At 48.0% G+C, this 22,996-nt stretch overlaps 1 protein-coding gene across 1 annotated transcript; it reads left to right on the top strand.

Annotated features, from left to right (window-relative positions):
• Positions 1–2,887: 2,887 nt before the first annotated feature.
• Positions 2,888–5,389, top strand: LOC119374320 (sulfotransferase 1C2). The gene is made up of 2 exons (XM_037644399.2): positions 2,888–3,178; positions 4,604–5,389. The coding sequence occupies exons 1-2, from the start codon at positions 2,888–2,890 to the stop codon at positions 5,387–5,389; spliced, it is 1,077 nt and encodes a 358-aa protein (XP_037500327.1).
• Positions 5,390–22,996: the final 17,607 nt, after the last annotated feature.

The raw sequence follows: 22,996 nt of genomic DNA, 5'->3' as shown, positions 1-22,996 counted from the left end.
AAACGTTCTCGCATTTTAATTTTCCAATGTCTGTCCTCGCCGTTCCTGGGTCGATATAAACTGTCAGTCACCTGTGCCGCATACCCATACACCGTGGCCCGCGGTAAACGGGTATGTGCCACGCGTGTCTGGAGGAGAGTGCTTGAAGACTTACGTGACAGGATTTTCAAGTTATTTATTTCATGACTCGACAGTCATATTCGTCAAGTCGCCTTACCCTTAAATGCCAATTTTGCTCTACACCAAGTTAAGGAGGCGATCATGAGAGCCTCCAGACGTAGGCGGCTAGATAGATAGATACATAGATAGAAACGCTCGAAGTGCCAAAGGTTCGCTAAGAAATGCTTCGCATTTAACATGATCGGCAAGATCTTCAATTCACCATCATGGAACGTGCAAAAGGTCAACTAGGCTTGGTGAAATGGCCCAAACAATCATACATGTATACTGTTATATAGGCAATTGCTAGGCTGCAAGTGCAAATTGTACAGGCATACGCGGGCTCCCATATGCTGCTTACAAATTGTAAATGTTGAGACTAAATTTTTACCCACTCCTCGGATCCGCCATCTTGGCTCTGCCAGTGCGTACACCTACGCCCATAATGTGGTTGTGCTACACCTGGAGGTGAAAGAAGGAAATAGCTGCAATCAAACAAGGGAGCATGTATCCGCATGCTCGTACAGCAATAGCTGAAGCTTAAAAGTGTGCTCCTGCTGCACTGAATATTTTATTAATGGCCTGTTTATCCTCAAGCGACGTGTCCGCACTGCACCGGCAGGATGGCCCATCTCTCACTGGGAGCAGCCAGCAAGAAAGGGCCATCCGGCATGAGGGGTGCGGCCATGCGGCTTGTGGATAGACTGGCCCTAAAGGCAGTCAAACATGGCAAGGCTGGACAAATGAGGAATCTAATTCGCAGGTAGAATGCCGGACAAAGAAAGCATTCTTCTCCAGTGGCTAGAAGCTATGGACTCGATCTTTACAAGGCTGCTGCTAAGGAAGGAATGCACCGACATACAACACCTATATGTGCACAGACATTCGGAACAGTTCTCACATTGGTCTTCCTCGCTATCATTTTCATTCAATACAAGAAAGAAAAATATACTCGACAATACGGATCACTGAAATGTACAACTGAATCCGACCCAATGGAACAGTAGAAAATCTTAGACCGGAAAAAAAAAGTAATTTTGAATGTTAGAAGAAATCCTAGATTTCACTTAAATCCAATGACACGTAAATACGTATCATCCAACAAAGAATTGAGGGCAAAAGCTCTATTTTCGAGAATAAAACAAAGTTGATAATCGAAACAGTAACTTAGCGAGTGCAGAAATTAAGACATGGATGTATTGCGAAAAAACCATGCATCCATAAATGCGTCATTGAGACGACCGCTATAGAATGGGGCGATAAACGACACGCGGTAATGTTCGCAGTGCAGTATATAGACCATCACACAAGACGTCTTCTCGATCGGTCAGAATGACTTGATGCGATGTGTACAACAACGCGAATCGTACGCCCATTAACGGAGCATGCTCGAAACTGCTCAAAAGTGTTTCCGTAAAGATGCACTCCTTCAAGCTCCTTCCCAGTTAGACATATGTGCAGTACTCACGGATTGAAATGGGACAATTTAGGACTAAGTAATACACATGTCTTCGTTTCTGTCGTCTTCAGTTCAGGTCGTATCGGCGTAATTCGACTCAAACGCGTAGATCAGAGCCAGCATTATCTTTAGAGACCAGATTCGCCGTGCCATGACGTCGTTATGTCGAGCAATTGCGCGTAAAAGTTGTTATACTGAAAATTTTGATGTCGCGTTTGAAACCGCCAGTACTGTATTCTGACGGTAAGCGCTGCGAGCCGATGACGGGCCGCCAGAGAAGAAAGACGCAGACGCAGCCCTGAAGCTCACGCATGCACTTACAAACTCGGAGAAGGTTACGCAAAAGCCAGTCTGAACGCATTGCCGCTTTTGTCACTTTTCGTCGCTTCATTCCATACATGAGACAGTGACGAGTTCGATGAAAGGGCGGGTAGGTCGTATTCATACAAAGACCGCTTGTCGATGTCCAGAATGATCGTTTGTGAACGCACCAGTGCTCTCCTCTTGCAAAGCAACCGACCGAATCGCGGAGGACTTATCGAAAATGAGCAAAGACAAAACAAAAGAAGAAAGGATTAAGAAGAAGCGCGGCCGTAAAAGATCGTAATCTTCGCTCGCACTTCTCGTACGGCTCTCTACTCCATTGTAATTCTTATCTGTTTCACGTTTAGCATGTTACTGTAACGCATGAGAAGCTTTTGAGCGTGTTTTCCAATTTACTACGAGGAAGCGAGTTGTCGACACTCGGAAGAGATAAAAAGGGACGCACTGATGACCACGAATGGCGCCCGCATAAAATGACGTATACCGCTGAGCCACGGCAAGCGTCTCAGTATATAGGGTCCAACCGCGTAAGCAGTGAGCGCCCGCTATCCGCCACTGTACACGGGACCGAGTCGAAAACTTCAAGAACGGGATAGAAAATTTCGGACGAGGTTTTTTCACAAAAAACGTAGCATAGCCGACGTCTCAGCTAGAATTTTCCGGCCAGTTGGGTGATATCGGTGTATGTTTGTGTTGGCAATATCTTTTCAGTGTCAGGTGTAATCAAACACGCCGATGGATTCCGGAGAAGGTGAACCGGTTGCTATCGTATGCTAGCGTTGCTTCTTAATTGCAGTTTCTGCGCACTCACGGACCAGCCATATACAGCGTCATTGTAATATCGCCGAGTCCTCAAGTTGAACTTCCTGGTAAGCTAAGTGATTTCGTGCCTGTTTGAGTCAGCAATAAGCTAACACCTTTTCCGTGTCAGGTACACAGTCGAGCATGTCGAAGGATTCCGGAGAAGGAGAACCGGTGGCTCGCACACTGGTCTTAGACCTCATCGAAGGAGTCCTCGTACCTCCGAGGTCTTTCCGTAGGGACGTGCTCAGAGACGCCCTGTTGTACGAGGCTCGCCCTGGCGACATCTTCCTGGCGACTTACCCGAAGACCGGGGCCACCTGGACCCAGTACACCCTGTGGTTTCTACTCAACCTGGACAAGGACAAGCAGCAGGAAATACCAACGTTCACAGACCTCATGACCAAGCATTGGCATTGTCCCTTCCTAGAACTGGTAAGCTTTGGTCTCGATTTAAAGCGACTCTTTGAGGCAGGCCCGTAGCCAGGAATTTTTTTTTTTTGGGGGGGGGGGGGGGGGGGGGGAGGCACTTGCTGCAAACCTTGACTATTTAAGAAAAATACCTATTTCCATCATTTATTTTTGGTAAAAACACGCACTTCACTAAAATTCCGGGGGGGGGGGGCGGGTGGCCCTAGGCCGCCCCCCTGGCTACGGGCCTGCTTTCCGGGCGTCGTTGGAGCATGATTGACAATATTATTGAGCGCAACTGGGATGATTTCACATAAAGAGGAATATGAGGGTTGCGTTAGTGAACCTTGTGTCAGTGTGTGCTCGAAGAAGAGTTAGGTACCATCTACAGGTAGACACTCTGTTATACTCATATCTTGTGTTTTCAGTTAACGCACCTGCGCATGTGAGTGTCATGTATATTTCATGACGACGTAGTGGAATAAACTGCTCAGAGTAGCTCTTGTCCCGTGTCTAACTCTCTCGTGTCCTGCCCTTTCTTGCGCTCATTAAAAACACCTATCTCGACTTTCACCAGTTCCGTTTGCTGAATAGCTATGGGACAGGAGAGGCCTACGGAATAGCGGGAAGCTTCAACCAGCTGTGGTTCTTGAGTGCCCGCGTAAACGAGCTGAAGTACCTTTGGTTTCACAACTCCACGTTGATGGGCATGGTGCAGCACAGTGGCGTAGCCAGGAGGTGGCACACCGGGCCCGTGAACCCCCCCCCCCCCCGAAAAAAATTTCCGCCTACGTCCCTGGTGCAGCAGAGAATCGGTGATTGTGCTCACTTGCCAGGACCCGTAAAGCCAGATGACCCAGCGAAGTAGATTTCAGTGCCGATGGTCTCTATCTCTTCTGAGATAATTAACGGCTGCAATTAGACGGCAGATCCACATTTTGTATTCGGTTTTGAATGAAATATCCCTCTTCACTCTTTCTTACCAATCGTGACTCTGCACGGCGGTAAGCTCAGCACGCAAATAGCTAATTATTTGACCGTGGTATAAGCTGCTAAGGTGGTGGACGCGGGTCCGACTCTCAAGCTCGGCAGTTGCATTTCGGCAGAGGCGAAATGCAAGAACACCCGTGTTCTTAGATTTAGGCACGCCTTAAAGAACCCCTGGTGGTCAAATTAAATCCAATGAGACGTGGTTCAGTTCAGTTCAGTTTGTTACCTTAAAGGCTCCCTTTTTGGAGGTCATTAGATAAAGGGTGGGGTTTTATTTAGGTCACCAATAAGCAGTGAAGACTGTTTCAGCATTGAAGGTGATCAAAGACGCGGTCTTTAAAAGCAGATGGCGAATCAATGGTGACGATGTCTCGTGTTCTGGAAGGTGTCGCGATATTGGTAGGTAAAACCCCCCATATTACATTAATAACCGACCTTCGCTTATTGCCTTCTTCGCAGGTGGGCAGAAAAGTCGTCGAAGCCACCCCATCACCCCGAGTGATCAAGCACCACCTGACCTTCACCATGTCGCCGTACCATCCCGACGCGAAATACGTCATCATCGTCCGCAACCCTTTCGACTGCGTCGTCTCCTTCTACCACCACTGCATGGGAGACAGGGTGAACCTGAGGATGCGCGCGGACACGACGTTCGACGAGTTCTTCGAGGACTTCATGGACGGCTACGTCACGTTCGGCCACTACTTCGAGCACGTCCTTTCCTGGTACGCCCGCAGGAACGACCCGAACGTCTTCTTCTTCTACTACGAGCACTTCAAGAGCGACCCCAAGAAGACGGTGTTGGCGCTGGCGAAGTTCGTCGACGCGTCCATCTGGCAGAAGTTACGCACTGACAAGGCGCTCTTGAACGGCCTGTTGGAACGCATCTCTTTCGTGAACCTCAAGTCTGGAGTCAAGATAGAAGGCGACGTCCACCATACATCGAGCGATCACCAACATCCCACTGGAAATGGCGACGCAAAAACGAGTCAGAAGAAGGGGGCCGGTAAACCTTCAGCTGAGAAAAGTTCCGATAACGCAGAAGACCCTTCCAGAAACACGGGGACACCTGAGGAAGAAGAGATGGTGGCCTTTGCCAACTTCTTTCGCAAGGGTCAGGTGGGAGATTGGAAGGGCTACTTGAAGCCGGACCAGGAGAAGCGTCTACGGGAAGTGTACGAAAAGCGCATTCGCGGAACGGAGATGTGGGACGTTTGGAAGGATTACCTGGGTTACAAGGAGTGAGAAAGTGCGAAGTAACGGGAATTGTTCGAAGGGTTTCGTGACTTTGTTGCTATAATAGCGATGCTATAATAAAATGCTGGAGATGTTAGCCTGACTATTCGCCTGACACGCTACTCCAGGTGCATACTCCAGATGAGTATGATATATACACGGATAAACACATAATAGCGCATACAGCCAAATACACACACGCGCGCGCGCGCGCGTAAGTTACACTATTTACAAGATTTTGTAAAGGCTCAGGGCCCACAAGAACGTCAACGGCGCTTTCGTGGCGCTTAACGCATACGTGGTGCTTTGCCATGGACTGATAATGTGCTGAAGTTCTAAGCTCGCGTCCATTTGAAGGTGTAATACGCAACCAATGAAACCAGCAGACAATGAAGCCACGGAAAGCATAGAGTACATTATTTGTTGTTTAAAACTGTAGTGTAATGATGATGACCTAAATTGAAAGGAATTGAAGTGGATGAAAAAGCTCCCTTTCGGCCGGTGGGATCCGAACTGACAACCTTCGAATTAGGCGTCCGTTGCTCTACCAATTGAGATACAACGGAGGGCGCTCCCTGGTCCATTTTGGTGGGCATTTATGTGCGTTTATTCGCTGGGAGTGTTCAGATCCGCTCGTATCCAAGGCGGCAAGCGTAGAAGATTCCTTTTGGCCAAAGGCGTCGCGTGTCACGTGACCCCTAACACGTGAGGCCTTTGACAGAGTCTTTAATTTGCGTCCGAGTCGAGCAGGTATGCTGAAGCTTTAGCTAAGTTTTTTTTTTTTTACTTTTAGAATACCCACCTGTAAAGTTCGGTGTCATAGTGAATAACCGGGGCTCGTCTTGCAGCACTTATAGGACCATCTAATGACAGGCTATACTGACTTCTAGTGCGAAAATTTAGGGTTCTAATCTACAAGGAGCGAAGCTTCCTTGCAGATGAAAAATTTGCCCTTGTCCGGAATTCAAACCCGGACCAACGCCCTTTCGGGGTGGGCGCTCTACCAAAGGAGCTAACTTCGCATTCTCGGAGCAGCACTATTAGGACTGCGTACTGGGCAAGATGATACCACTCCATTTTTTTATGAACGACAATAAAAGGCCAGAGGGTTAAGGAGGACATACGACAAGTTCTCTGTCCTTTCGCGTACCCCTGTGGACAAAAAAAAAAAAAAAATCACACGGTCCTTCATGCATTCGCCTAAAGACAACTCGTAGGCGAAAGCCATCGCCTTCATTTTTCTCTCAGGCGATCGTATTTCTTTCATGTAATCCTTTCTTGTAATTCCAGTTGTCCGTAGTGAAACTCGGCGCAACGCAGTCACGAAGCTGTACCCAACTAACCGAAGCGTAGCCAAATGGCGAAGGAAACTTTACCTTCCTGATAATGTTGAGTAGACCTTCTACAGGACCATGACGGGGCCACGGAATGAACGAGGACACCCGTCGGAGCTTTTCAAAGTGCTTCGGATCACAGATGGTCGTCGTGAAGACACGAGATGTAGCGCTAAATGAGGCAAGTTGTCACCTATACGTTTCGTCTAACGCACCTGCGGGAAAAAAGCAACGTGCAAAGGCAAAGCTCCGGGACGAAAAAGCAAACAATAGAAGAAGAATTACGTTATGTTCTGTCTGCCCCTCTCTCTCTCTCTTTCTTTTTTTGTTGCGCAGCGCGTTAATAGTTGAGAGAAAAAAAAAAGAAAGTATTCCACGTGGGTCTGACTAGCGGTGAAAAACCCTCGACATAGGTTCGGCACGCACGCGCGTGTTGAAATCCCCCGACGTTTCCCAGCCGCACGCAGGGAACTCTGTACGAGTTCTACCGAGAATCAAACAAACAAACGAGAAAAAAAAAACAAGGAACGCTCTACGCCTACTTTGCATTCCGCTCGACGCCCCAACGTCACCACTATCACTCGCTAGCGTGCGCGTCATTTACTTCACTTTCAGCGCGCGAGCAATACCGTGCAGTCTGATAAAGGCTAAGCCTGCACCTTGTGCACGTCCGATAAACTGAACTTACCACTGTTGTTGGCGCTGTTGTTGTCCTTGTTTGGTGATAAACATAATGCTCTCCACACTGCACGCATTTTTTTGTTTACACACGCTTTCAAGGGGACTATACTCGGTTACAACATAAGAAAAAAAAAGTCAGCCACAGAACCGCGGCGCACCTGCTCTTCTGTGAAAGACAGTCGTGCTAGTTGGCTTCCGCTCAAACCGTAAGTACTCCTTCTCGGCTTATGTAAATACTACGCATATTTATGGTTAAAGGTTCGTCGTTAACACCTGAAACATTACGTTTGGCTGAGCACAGGTGTTAGAATCCCTAACGAAATTTACCAGGACGTCAAAGTTTCCGACCAAAAAACCGAAAACGGCAGGAAGGGGAAGATGGAACATTGCGATGAAAAAAATCCGTAAACAGGGGGTGGGTGCTCGAGCCGACGTTTCGACAAGTGGACTTGTCTTCTTCTTCAAGGCTGGAACAGCCCTGAAGAAGACAAGTCCACTTGTCGAAACGTCGGCTCGAGAGAGACCCCACCCCCTGTTTACGACCTAAAAGCAGCGACACAAACGTGTGTCTGTATGGGAAAGTCAACTACCTGAAACACTCGAGAATCGATTGACGTCACAAAAATGAGCAAGCGTGATTGGATGGAGTAGTTAAGTTCTCTGTGGGAGGGACAGTGATAGCTGTGGGCGGAGCTGACACTGTTTCTCAGGGTGTAACCGAGTATAGTGGCCTGACGAAAACACTAAATCGGTGAGCAATAAGCAGGTTTAGCGATACGTGCTGTCTGCTATCATTTTCGAAGCTCTTATCGTCTGCTTCAAGAAATCCTGCAGAGATTAACGTCATCATCAGTTGCATATCTTCATTGAGTCATATAAGTGGTTCTATTTATTTCTATCAGTGACACAATTGACCCAATGTACGTTTCTTCAATTGGGCCCTGAATAATAGCACCTGAGTATGGGTTCAAGCATTTTTGTGCGAACATTGCGCATAATTACGCACGAATATCAAATTTAATTTCAGGTGCTGCGCTATCGTCACATTTTGTCACGGCATGACAAATTGACAGTCATTAATGAAGCGAACTTTCTCTGGTGTCCAGGTTAACACACACGTCTAAGGCTTGGGCAGTTGCAGATGCAATCGTTGCCCGCATTCACATGCGGCGCAGAAAGCACCATCTAAACATAACAATAATTTCTGGGGTCTTACGTTCCCAAACCATGATATCGGTACGAGAGACGCCGTAGTGGAGGGCTCTGCAAATTTCGACCGCCTGAAGTTCTTTAACGTTCTTTGCCGCAACTCAGCTCATCAATTTTGCCCGTTCACTGGCAGTTTAGAAACATAAAGGCTTGTTTACGCCGCTAACTGGCGTATTTAACATCATCGTCTGCACTCTACAGAGTGACAAGTAGAAGATGATTTTAAATACGAATTGGCAGGACAATCGTAGCATTGTATGCCTAATTTAACCGAAACAAGTTAAGCGAACGTTAAGAAGACAATTAACTGTTAATTATCGCACATCTGATTGGCTACAATAAATATAAAGTCACCAAAGCTATCTACATTAAGACAATTGCCTTCCATTGCCGATTCAGCGACCAGTAGTACGGCCGCAGCTTCGGAACCACTGCACTTTTATTTTTGCGAAACGAGAAGCCGAGAGAAAACGAAATGGGCAAGAAATGATTAGGGCTAACGACGTCGTAATTAATTCGCACTGCGCAAAGAAGAAAGCAAACGAGATAATGAATGATCTTGCCCCCCGCCCTCCCTCATTTACAGAACGAGGAGGGGCCAGGCGGCGGCGAGGAGCGCGAGAACTGAAGGTATGAGAGATGCCACGATGAACGTGAAAACAACAACAAAGTGGTAAGTTATGCGCATGTCCGTTCGGAGAAATGGCGCGGGTGTGTTTTGCCACGTGGGAGTTAAGGGAGGGGTAGTGGGTGCAGGCGTAGACGAAGGGCATCTCTTCTAACAGTCCTCTGTTACTTCTCAGCGCACGAATTATGCGTAAGAGGGGGGGAGGGGGCGGAGGCATTGTGTAAGTCTCACTTTCGGCGTTCCATCCACCACGCCCGATTAAATTTCCCTTCGTTATGCGGCCGCGACAGCACAACGCACTTTAGGGAATGCGGTGAATTAAGAGACGACGTGGCAGAAATATGCCGGGCGTATGATTTGCGATCGGCAAGCATCGGCGGTCTATATACAAAGCTAGGTGATTACAAAAAAAGAAAAAGAACAAAAACGAAAACGAAAAAGACATGAAACGTCGACAGCATGTCCTTCGTTTATCCGTCGGCCATGTTGTGATAGCTTTTACATACGTCGTTTATACATGGCTGGCCATAAAGCATGCCTATAACTACCGGAAGCACACGTGTGCTAACGGGAGCCGAAACGATTATAACGGAAGTTACCGAGCTAACATTGTTTCTTTTATTTCTTTCTTTTCTTTTCTTTTAAGTACGCGTCGTATACATTCGTTCGAGGCGGGTCGCAAACTTTAATGTTTTCTCCGTTTCTCTAAACTGGCCGTAGTGTAATGGCGGATGTCAATGTCTCGTGTGCCTTTGTGGAACTGCACTTAATTGCTCCCGTAGTTGCGGTCGAGAATTACATTTTAACGTTGCAGGTGGCAAGAGGGAAAAAGTACAGCGTTAAGACTTGTTGCAACATTAAAAATATGTAACCGTGGGACAGGATCTGTGGATTCAACTTTTACTTCGTTATATATAGGGCGTGTCCTGAAAGAAAGGGCGATAAATCTACCCCGCTTGCTGCGAAAAGAGAGAGAGTGCGTGGGGTGAAAGAAGGGAGGTTTAAACAGGCTGAGCACGGCTAGCAACCCTGTACTGGAGAAAGGGAACTGAAACTGAAAGATCGGGAGAAGCAGGAAAGTTCGTTACGGCAAGAAAAAAACTCACAGGGTCATTTATGCATCCGCCCAAGGCATCCGCCTAATACCACTCGAAGGCGAAAGCCACCTTCATTGTTCTTCTCATTCAGTTCTATTGATCCTCCCAATCCCGAAAAATTTCTGTACCTAGCGTACTATTGGATTGCCTCCGGGATTGGAGGCATATCAAGCTTTCTGCGCCTCACGTGGCTCCGGTATCGGCCCACCTATCACCAGTCGACGACAGTCGTGTGATGAAGTCATCATGGTGATGTTCCAGTGACGTCACAAACGTTTGCGACCTGTGGCTTCATGATGCCGTCATATGATGACGTCATCGCATGATGATGATTCTTTGCATCACTCGTGTTGACGCCGAGAGTCAATTTTCGTGTTTGACGAGGCACCCAAGGCTTTTAGCCTTAACAGAAATGTGAAGGTCGAACGGCACGCAGCTGCTGACGACCTGCAGATAGTTTGCGAGCCCTGCTAAGGCACTGCGAGATTTAGCGAAATCTGCCGATACTTCGCAAGAAATCATGACTGGTAAAAGGGATCGCTGGTTCGAATCGCCGGTCAAGTGCTTCGGAATTTTTTTCTTCTGCTTTATTTTTCTTTGTGCCTTTTTTTATATATATATACATACATATACATATCCGGGACATGACGGCGACGGCAAAAGTCTACCGAGAGTGTCCATATAATTGCGATCGCAAAACACGCAATGCACAAAAGAAGATTAACCCAGCAATAAACTACACGTTTCAGCTTCGCTGGTTGACGGAGTGCTTGGGTGGTGATTTTTTTTTGCCTTCTTATAAGGCGAAACAGTAGATGGCTCAAAAAACGCGAAAAGTGACCGTAGGCGTCAACACGAGTAATGAAATTTATCACCATCTTTCGATGACGTCACCCTATGACGGCGTCATGACATCACTGGTCTCCAAAATTTGTGACCTCGTCATGACATCACTATGACGTCACATAACGTGACGTCATGGTGATGAAAGGAAGGACTCATAGGAATTCATAGGAAGAAATCTGCAGTGGCTCCAGAGCCACCATAGTCATTCATAAAGAAAGCGACAAACTCCCAATAAGGAAGTGTGTAAGGAAGGCAGGCACGATTTGCCCAATGCGATTCACAGTGTGCTTACAGGAGGTTTTCAGGGCCCTAGATTGGGAAGAGTTAGGGATGCGAGTTTTATGGAGAGTACCTTAGTAACCTGCGATTCTCTGATCACATTGCAGTGATGAGCAACTCAGGGGACGAATTGCAACTCATGATTACTAAATTGGACAAGGAAAGCAGAACGGTAGGTCTGAAAATTAATATGCAGAAAGCTAATGTAATGCGCAACAGTCTCGGAAGAGAACAGCGCTTTGCGATACGTATCGAGGCACTGGAAGTTGTAAGGGAATACGTCTTTAGGACAGGTGGTGACTGCGGATCCGTATAAAATGAGACTGACGCAACTAGAAGAGTCAGGATGGGCTGGAGCACATCCGACAAACATTCTCAAATCGTGAATGGTAGTGTACCACTATCCCTCAAGAGGAAGGTGTATAACAGCTGCATCTTACCGGTACTTACGGAGCAGAAACCTGGAGGCTTACAAAGAGGGTTCAACTTAAAGTGAGGACGATGCAGCGAGCAATGGAAAGGAAAATGATAGGTGTAACCTTAAGGGACAAGAAGAGAACAGAGAGGGTCAGGGAACAAACAGGTTTTAAGGACATCTTAGTCGAAATCAATAGAAAGAAATGGACACGGGGAGGGCATGTAGCGCCTAGGAAAAATAAGCGCTGGTCATTAAGAGTAGAGTACCTGACTGGATTCCGGGAGAAGGCAAACGCGCGAGTGAGACACAGAAAGTTAGCTGGGCATACGAGATTAGGAAGTTTGCGGGTATAACGTGGCAGCAGCAAGCACAAGACCGGGTTGAGTGGCGGAACATGGGAGAGGCCTTTACCCTGCAGTGGGCGTAGTCAGGCTCATGATGTTGATAATGACGAACGTGACGTCAGATGATGACGTCCTCACATGCCGTCATAACGTGAAGTGCAGAAAGCGTCCAATGCCTCCGATCCCAGAGGCAGTGCAAAAGGACGTTGGGTGGAGAAAGCTTTCTGGAAGAGGGCATGGGGGGAGGGGGGAGGGCGGTGGCGGTGATTACTATTGATTCAGAAGAAGACGAAGGACATGGCTTTCGCATTCGAGTCGTCTAATGCAAATGCATAAGGAGCCGTGTGACTTTATTCTTTGTTTGTTACTGCGATGTCACTTTCGCGATGATAGCCGGCTCTGACATAGGGATGGCCGATCAATCTTGTTTTTTAATGCGAAGCATTTCTTTGCCAACCAAAGGCACTTCGACCGTTTCTATCCATCTCTCTAGCTGCCTACATCCGGGTGCTCTCGCGGTCGTCCCCTTAACTCGGTGTATACCAAAATTAGCATTGGAGAAAATGAGTGTATGACGAACACGATAAAGAGGTCATGACATTAACAACGTGAGATGTCTGTCGCGTACTTCGCGAAACCCTTCCCGTCAGTCAGGTGTGGCGCATATTATTGCGAATCTGTTTCGCGGAATCCCGAAAGGCGGCGGAAGGGTTAAAAAGGGGACATTGACAACCACCCGCTTGTAGCACGAAGCCACAAGGAAATCCCGATATCTGCAAACATACCCGCATTCCGCGGGTCGGGGGAACGCGCGTAAGCGCCACCGGCGATTCACAGCCTACAACAAACCAGGAACGGTAATAATAGACTTTGGACATCTTGACGAGACTGCGTTAAAGAGCCAGGCCATATCGCAGAAAATCCGTTGCCGGCGTCCGCGTCGTTGGTTGTGAGCGAAAGATCGCGAAAAATGCAAACATTGAAGATCACGGCTCCGAGCCGGAATCGAACCGGTGGGCTTCGTGCGTGTGAAGTAGGTGTGCTGCCACAGAGCCACGCTAGTGCTCGAGAATCTTTAGGGAAAATCTCTATGCAGGTGTCACGTAGTGCGAAGAGCCGCTTTAACACATGTAAAATTGCGTGACAGATGCGTAAAAGCGCACCCCGCGTCGCACCATCTGAATTGCACCACGAGTGACTGGCTTAAGGGCACACCCGTTACAAAGCGCTCAGGCAAAATTAACCATCATTATTATCACCACCAACAGCATCAAGAATGTGTGCAGATGAGTAAGTGCCCGTGATACTTTACGGACACGTAGGTGGGTACTTGGCTGATTCGCAAAATGACAAATTATGGCGTAGTGGACACTTCGCAACTGTACTTGCAGTAGGAGTTCTAGGATAGTCTAAAACGGCGAAAAAATGCCTTTCCTCGCGACACCATTGAGGTGTACGCCGAGAAGCGGAGACTAGCTAGCGAATGAGAAGGCGACGCGGGCGAGGCCCTTTATTGGGAGATGGTGAAAGGAAGGAAGGAACACAAAAAGGGAGAAGGCAGGGAGGTTAACCAGACAGGATGGTGAAATGTTTTCACAAAAAGTGTACTTCTACTCTCAGAAGAAAGCACAAGTTCTTTATTTACTGCCAGGCAAACGCAACACTGTTTTTCAAGGCGTCCTATACATATAGGACGCTGGGCATTCGGGGCGCTATGTGCGGGTGTGGTAAGCCTTCAAAACATTTCATGTGCACACCGACATTGCTCTTCATCCTCTCCATGACGTCTTTCATACAAATCACGCGTTTGCCCGGAGAAAGCGGTCGGCATTTCACGTGCACTTCTTCCTCTCCATGACGTCTTTCACACAAAGCACGCGTTTGCCCGGAGAAAGCGGTCGGCACGTGGCAGCATGAAAAGCAAGCAATGTCTAGGCTTGTACACATTGAGAATGAGGCCTGCTTGATGTGCTGTAGGTGGCGCTAGCCATCAGCTAAAGAAATAGCTATGTTAGAGTGCATCAAAGTAGCGTCCTACATGTAGGACACTGGATATATATGGGTTAAGTTACAAATGTCTATTCTCGCCGTTCCTGGGTAGATATAAACTGTCAATCACTTCTGGCGCACACCCGTACACCGCGGCCCGTGGTAAACGGGTATGTGCCACACTTGTCTGGAGGAAAGGGTTCGACGACGTGCACGACGGGATTTTTGCGTTATTCATGTCATGACCCGAAAGTCATAATCGTCAAATCCTCTTAGTCTCCCATGCCAATTTTGGTCTACGCCAAGTCAAGGAGGCGATCATGAGAGCACCCAGACGTAGACAGACAGACAGACAGAGAGACAGACAGACACAGACAGACAGACAGACAGACAGACAGACACAGACAGACAGACAGACAGACAGACAGACAGATAGATAGATAGATAGATAGATAGATAGATAGATAGATAGATAGATAGATAGATAGATAGATAGATAGATAGATAGATAGATAGATAGATAGATAGATAGATAGATAGATAGATAGATAGAAACGCTCAAATCGCCAAAGGTTCGCTAAGAAATGCTTCGCATTTAAAACATAAATAAAAACATGGAAAGGCAATAGCCTGACGAAGAGAGATATGAGCCTTACTCTTTCGACGGTGTTCGCGGAGTGGAGCTCGTTGCATTTTCTTTAACCTCCTTGGCCGCAACCTACAATAAAACTTACATTACACTCAGACAACTCCCAAATGACATTTTGCGTAGATTTCTCATACTCCGAGAACAGACATAACGGTGAAGCAATGAAGTTCCTAGATATAACAACACCCATCAAACTATTAGATTGATTCCAAGAATCGCCAACAAGAACTACGGCATGAAAGAACACAACTTAGCGCATCCAAGCCTTCGTCGTCAGCCGCATAGTGTATGTGACCCCATACCTCAAGTTGCAAGTGACGGAACAACAAAACATAGAATGCATTATCAAAAAAGCATATAAGCAAGCCCTCGGATTACCGGTCACCACGTCTAACGAAAAGTTCGAAACGTTAGGAATGCATAACACGCTAGACGAACTTATTGAGGCTCATATGATAGCGCAATATGAACGACTCGCGCAGAGCCAGTGGCGTACCAACTCGTTCGCAAGTGGGGGGGCTGGCGTCGGTCACTGTCCGCCGCATAAATATATATACCGCCCTATACCGTGACCACACAGCAGTGTTTAATAACATTTTGGGAATATTACCGCGAAGTTTAAAAAGCATACCCAAATTTAACCTGATCATCTGAGCATTGCATCGGCAAACTTCCCGGTCTTAGTTTGGCGTTGTAGATACGATGAGTATGAAGAACGTGCTATGACTCTCACTCAATTCTCACTTATTAAACAAAACATGTGGCTGACAAAGCAAGGTACTTCGCAGAAGTCTTCAGGATAAGCCTAGTGCCAATTTCTTTACTGTTAGAGCCCTCTAATGTAAAGTCTTTCTTAAGAAGTAGACCAAGTTTAGTCGATTAATACTGTGGAGATAGGTTTGCACGAGGCTTACCTACGAGCGCGACCGTGTAGGGACGCGACGTTCTCCACTGCCGCTGCGTGCGACGACGCTGCGGCCGGGTTCGTCGTTTTCTCCGGCACGGCGCAGAAACCACGCACGAGGCAGGGTAACAACAACAACGGGTTTATTAACTCAAGATGCCGCACAGTGCGACACTCACGGGCTTGCAGGCCGTATAGGGAACTCCGCAAGACCGATCGAGTACGCTTGCCAGCGGCGCTAAGACTACCACACAAAGGGCAGCGGTCGAGCACGCGAACGAGAAGCCGCCTGCTAGAGCAGCGCGTCAACCTCTCGTGCTAGCCTGAGAGCATCTGACGCGGGCAAGCCCGCGCCAGACAGAAGCGAGCTGAACGGGGAAGGGGGTTGTCACTCGCGGCCAATGAGGACAGGCGTTGCTCAGTGACGTAAGCTAGCTTGGTGGCGTGAGCATGTGAGCATGTCGAGGCATGCCCGGACGCGTGCCCGCGCGCCGGGAAGCTGACGCATGGCTCGCACCAGACAAAGAGGCCTGGCGCTGCCGCCGTGGTCTGCCGATTAACGGCGGTTCCCGGCGCTCGAGCCGCGCGAGGCCAACACGCGCGCTAGCTGGGGAACGAGGCGCCAAAGGGAAGGGCGCGCTCGATTCCCACAATACTTAAGAAAACTACATTGAACTGGTTGTGTATAGTTATAAGATTATAAATTACTATGAATTTATATACTAGGTGTCATTCCTTGCCAGTGTTGGCGGTAACGCGTTACAAGTAACGGCGTTACCGGTAACGCGCTACTTTTTTCAGTAACTTAGTAATGTACTCGTTACTATTTCGGAACTGTAACGGGTAACGTACTTTCGTTACCATTTTTCTGTAACGTGAGGTCTCACGTTACTCATTACGTTTCATTCCAATTATCCTAGCAGTCTTACACAAAATTAATTCGTCTTGTAGGAGCGCCTTTCTGAGAGCTTGCCCCGACGTTATTTTGTCTCTCTTCATCTGAACTCGCACTTTGCTTCAGTTATTTTGTCGCTGCGGCAGACTGTTGTCGGCCCGCCAAGCGTTGACAAAGCGACCCCGCACGGGGTCCTCTTTTGCGCGGGGGAAATCGCAATGGGGAGCAAATTGCCGAAATTATTAAAGGGATCTGCTATTGCTATCGAGTTTCAGTTGTCGTTGATTGGCTATCGAATTTCAAGTTGTCGTTGATTGTCGATGAAGTGAAGCGAAATGCAGTGCTCGTAACCGTCAAAAGTGAGCTCTCGAGATTTTCTTGACTTATGGACATCAAGGCTCGGTGTGAGCTCCAGCACAACGGAGGATGACTTCTTCGGAAATGCCTCTCGACATCATCGCCATCTGAAGATGAGAGACTGTCTCAGTACCTTTGGTTTCGCATGACATTGCGTTGAGCGTGCTCGAGGAAAACTTTCCGCGCATTCACCAGCTCTTCCTGACAGTGATTACACGAGTACCATGTAGCATGTCCGTCCAACTCCTATTTAGCATAGGTGCGGACGTACTCGCTAAGAAGCGAGTCAAGCTGTCCGGTGACAGCTGTGAAATGCAGCTGTTGCTTACATTCAGCACTTAGTAGTTACATTAGGAAGTTAACCCTGCGATATTTGTTCATAAATTCAGAATTCAAAATTAGTTTTGCTTGCTTTCTGCAACTGCGACTACATTTATGGTTATTGAATTCGGGCGAGCGAGGCTAACACTGAACACCTTCACATACACAGACGCCATATTTGCCGTAATAATACAAGATAAATTGAAAAAAAAATGTCCACGCGCGCAAATACTTCTCCCTCGATTTATGTCATTTAAGCATTTCTTTACTGTTAAAAAATTTGCGCATTTATTTTGTAAGTAAAAGCACGCCGTCATAATTACTGCAGATTAGTTCAGTGATGTATTCTTTGCGGAGAACGTTGACGATGAAATCGATCACTTTTATTTCATTGTCCCACTGCGACAAAATGGCTTCCCCATGTGCCACAGAGTCAGAAGCCGTCACATGGAACTATACAGGCAACTTTAGGCATGTACTGCCAAGGTACAGCGCATTTGTGCAAATTATTCTCGACGTTGTTGTTTCGGCTAGAACTTTTATGTGAAATATAAATATGAGCTTTAAAAAGTTGCTATTGTACGTTCCCGCTGCGAAGGCGCGCTAATTACGATTTCGGACCATGGAGTAACGGCAGAAGTAACGTCCGTTACTTTTTTTCGGTAACGGTAACGGTAACGCGTTAACTTTTTTTATGGGTAACGTAGGGCGGGAACGCGTTCCTTTCTCTTTAGCGTAACGAGTAACGTACTTAGCTACTTTTTTTCGGTAACGCATACAACACTGTTCCTTGCCCTCGTACTTTTCCCAGTTTGGGTGGGGGGTGGACGAAAAAGCGGTGAAGTGGGCCTGTATTCCTCCTCTCCGCTTCCTCCAAGTAAATAGCCTACGTAATCTGGTTAAGCTCAAAGTTTTCTTGAAAAAAAAATGTGGACGATTATAACGTTAAACTACCTCGCATTAGTTCCTTCCGTATAGGTCGTTAGCTGTTAATGACTGCTCGAGCTCTTAATGACTGCTCGAAAAGCAGCTGCTCGTAAAACGACGCAACAAATGACGCGTAAGTGATCCACCGCGTAATTACCACGTACGCATTTTTGCGTAAAAAATAATAATCATGAAGAATTTTCAATACGGGGTATTGTTTCTCGTTGCTTCTCCGCTATTCGTCAAAAATTTTCAATGTGCCATAAAATCGCCTCCTTGAGTCGCGACGTCACAGGTCTGCGAAAACTCGCAGCGTTAAAATGAAGTGTGCACAATAAGCAGCACATTACTGTGTTGAACAATAACTCGTTATTTTTCGGAATAGCCAGACAGTGTCTCTAGGAACGCTGCCCGCCAATCACAATGGAGCGGCTGCTTATAGCAGCGGCCGAGATGGATTCATATGTGTATAATAGATACTTTCAGTTGTAGTATAACGATGTTGAGCTGTTTTTGCGCGTGTACAACTCTGAACTCATCGTTGCTGACAAAGAGGTAGAGACAGAAATAAACATTATTAGGAACAGACATAATCTTTTGCAGGTAGGCAGCCTTCTTAGTCCAGAAAGCCATGGACGCTGATCATCTCCCTGGTGAGGTAGATCAAGTAACGGGGCAAACTTGAAAGCAGGGCTTCTCAATGTGTTCGAGTCCACTGCCTTGTTACAAGCCGCCCCGATCGCTGCAGGCTACCATATGATAAGCCAAGTGAAGCAGGCTAATCGGAGCCTAAAGTGAGAATCTATTTCAGTTGTCCTGGCTAGGCACAACTAAAATACTGGGCACTTCTGCACACTCATCAACTCACAGCAGCTTGGATATGGAGCAGTGGCGATGCTTATCATTTTCAATGAAATAAACTGAATTTCCTGCAAAAGGCGAGCGTTTGATCTGGCTATAAAACGTTTACTGGTTCCCGCCCATATTTGCGTCGCGGATTACTTAAATTTCAGGCCAGGCAGGATAAAATAAAATCCTGACAGATTGCTGTAATGTTATAGAGCCCCTACTGAGCGATAGCCTCCTCTGCAATGCTCGAGCGCAAGACGCACAAGCGTGGAATAGGCAGCCCGCACCGCAGGTAGCCAACAGTGCGTGGTCATGACACACGGAGGACAGTCGTCACAGCAAAATGGTAGGATAAATTTTATTACAAAATTACGTTATTGCTGCTTTCAACTTAGCCTGACTTGTTAGTTGCCCAGTCTGCAGCCGACAATAACCACTGTCGAAAGTGGGGGGGCTCCGCCCCCCCCCCCCGACATTTCTCAGTGGGGGGGGGGGGGGGGCTAGCGCCCCCCTTGCCCCCCCGGTAGATACGCCTATGCGCAGAGCAACACGGGAAGACACATCCTGCACAAACTTGCAGTAACGTACGCTGGCCAAAGCGGCAATAAATACGATATCCCAAAATAAACCAGAAAGCGCGTCATAATCCCCCCGTTACCCAGAAACATGCACCCCGAACATCACCGGGGGCGGAGGAATGCAAGAGCGAGAGCACTACACAAGAAGTTTCAACACGATGTGGACGTGGTCTATGTAGATGCGGCCGAATATGCAGACGGTCGACGCATGGCAATGGTCGCTTCATATCAAGCGGGCCACCTGCTTGCTAGCGGCCCCATTAAAACAGGAAATTCGGAAATCGCTGAGGAAACGGCCGTAGCACTGACGCTTATACGTCCACAACGGCCAGCGTCGTAATCAGTGACGCCCGCCCACTCCTCCCTCCCGGGCAATGAAACCGCACACACCCTAGCTCGATAGTTAGCGAGCCCAGCAGGGGAGGAATGACGCGGAGCCCGCGTGCGGAGAGAGACCGCATGTTCAAATATAACGACATCACCTAGCACTACAGATTACGGAGGCAGCATTAACCGCCACCACACTCCTCATTAAATAAGCAGCAGGCGATAGCGTGGCGCCTATTAAACAAACAAACACGTTCCCAAACCCAATCGCTTATAATCATTGTTACCCGGACCTCTTCTCAGACAGATGTAAACACTGCAACCAGCGGGCGGACCTCAAACACATTATATATGGGCTTGCACACATGAATACGGAGCAGTGGGAAACCACGCTGCTAAGCTCAAGCATCGAGGATCAGCTACAGGTCATCAGGCAAGCCGAAGATGCCGCTTGGGCCCAAGGAGAGTTACTGTATATGCTACCTTTAGGTCATATGCAGTAACTCTAGGCCCAAGGACTCCTAGCTGCCATGTAAGGGAGGGGAGATAAACTCTCTGACACTTGCCATTTCAATAAGTGTTGTTTCCCTCTCTCATTCCAGTCACTGCTATCAACGTTACTAGAACAAACTCAGTTTCAAAGCTCCGTATCTCCGCCAGCGGAGGAGGGTGGTCCGAACGGCGGTCGCGAGAACTAGCAGCGCTGCAGTTCCGTCTTGCGCCACTATCGGCGCGTCGTCTGCTGCCACGGCATAACGCTGCGGTCCGTCGCGCAGTTGCTCGCGGCAACTGCGCGGCAACTTTCTTATTGTACTAGTTAGGTGGATACTTAGGTGGATATGCATAAGGTCGTCTGTATGCATTGGCCCGCGTGCGTTGTTTATTGATTGGCTAAGAATCGATGTTCGGTCTATATTGCCACGCCCACTTCTTGTTTTATTTTGATGTATTCGGGTTTGACCAGCAAGGGCCGTTATCAACGCTCGACGCTGTCCGCGAAGCAGTGTTCGAGAAGCTTCGCGATTGTAGTAGATCGTTTCGGTAAGATTGCGCGCCGCATGCGAATGTTCCAGCTTTGTCGAGAGATAACGCCGCCACCAGGGATATCGCTGGAAAGTTCGATGGCGCCTGTATAAAAGCCGACGCGCTAGACCGCTCTCGAAAATCTCTCGAAAATCCACTGTTTGAAGGCATAGCGACAGCTGACAACTGATCGAATGTCAGTGTGATGCAACTCTCAGTCTCGGTAGCGTATATAGGTAATCGCCTGCCTTTCGTTTTGCTGTTCTATTTCTGGCGGCTCCTCCAAACTGGGCACCAACGTTACTAGTTTGTTCTAGTAACGTTGCTGGGCACTGGGCTTTCGCGGGACGCCGTGCGGTTTTGGGGGGGGGGGGGGGATTTGCGCCTAAACCACGAACATTTTGGCTTTGAAATGTGGGGTGGAAGTGCTGGGAACAAGCGCGGCACGGCACCGGGCGCGAGTTCCCACTTTCCACGTGGGATCAAAACTTCTTGTCCCGCAACGACACGACGATAGTGCTTTACAATGTCGTCACTCTAAAAATGAACGCCACAGACCTTGCATTTCGCAGTAACCTTCCTATCTTTGCGATGCAAAGCTTGAATGGCGTAGGGTCTTTTGGAGGTCCGAAGAAGTGTCGTGAAGCGGAGTCGTCGTTGCGGTAGCCGCTCTTGCAGCCCGGCGCAAAGCAAGTCGGCATACCGCACCGTGAATCTGTTCGCCCTCATTACGCTTCGTACATCATGCACGTGTCTTCGTACAAGACGCTAAGCCTGGTCAAGAACAGTCGCAAAAATGACGAGCGAACAAAACGCAGACGTCGCTGTAACCCACGTGCGCTCGTACATCGGCGGCGCCGATCAAAACAAGCGCCAGCCGCGGGAGCTAGACGTGACTGCAGCGCCACTAGTTCTCACGACCGCCACGCGGACCGCCTCTCCGGCGGAGCTTTTAAACTGAGTTTGTTCTAGTAACGTTGACTGCTATGGCTATCAGTGGTTTTCGTTGAACCTGCCCTTTGCTTGGTGAGGAATCCGTGCTTGGTGAGGCGTTTTATTTATCTCGTAGCCGTTTGCCTAAAGGATAAAATGGAGACGTTAACTTCTTTTTTGCAATGTTTTTTCGTCGCGTAGGTTACCACTAAAGCTCTTTTTATAGGCAGCCGAACTATGCTACATAACCAGATCGTGCACGTGGGCTCTTCAGGATGAGGAAAGCCTGATGTGCCCACGTGCACGCGGCTGTAATGTAGACTGTTCCTTGATTAATTGGCTGTATACAGTGAAACCTCGGTGATACGAATCTAGCGGGGTTACCAAAAATATTCGTATCATCCGAAATTCGTATCACCAGAAAACATGGAAAATTAGTATGCGACAAAAGAAAGTTGGCATGCGTTCTCATTTAGTGTATCTAAAGGCCGCAGCGACGTCATGAACAGCTCTGAATGATTGCCAATGAAGTTTTTAGACGTCAACGATCATACTTGTGCTCGTAAATATACGGTGCATTAGCGCGTGTGTAATTAATGAGCCAGATGTGTTGTGCCCCGTGACCGCTAGTAGCCCCTTCCAAATCTTACTACGATTTTCTGCATGACACCAGAGTACTGCAGCGCAAGTGACTTAAGCAGCGCTTTGCACACGATAGATAAGAGGCCAAGCTCCTTCGCCAAGACCGTCCGCTTCGTCTTTCGGGGTCTTCGTCCACCTTTAATGGGACTTCATGACAGACCCGCAGCCCAAGTTTCAGTCTTGTTTCATAGAGTGTCTGATTGCGGGGTGTGGCTTGCATCGATGTGGCAGGCACGCGTTAACACAGTACAATGACGCTGCTGCCTCGAGCATAGGAGCACGCGTCAACGCGTCGGAAAAAAAAGCGCGACGTCAACGTCATCTGTAATCTAAACGCGAAGGCACCTCAAGGCCTCCAAGAATCGCGCGCACTATCTGGGAGGCAA

Source organism: Rhipicephalus sanguineus, chromosome 11 (assembly GCF_013339695.2).
Source record: "Rhipicephalus sanguineus isolate Rsan-2018 chromosome 11, BIME_Rsan_1.4, whole genome shotgun sequence".
NCBI classification, from domain to species: Eukaryota; Metazoa; Arthropoda; class Arachnida; order Ixodida; family Ixodidae; genus Rhipicephalus; species Rhipicephalus sanguineus.
Note: the sequence above shows the minus strand (reverse complement) of the source record. Positions and strands in the feature narration are given on the sequence as shown.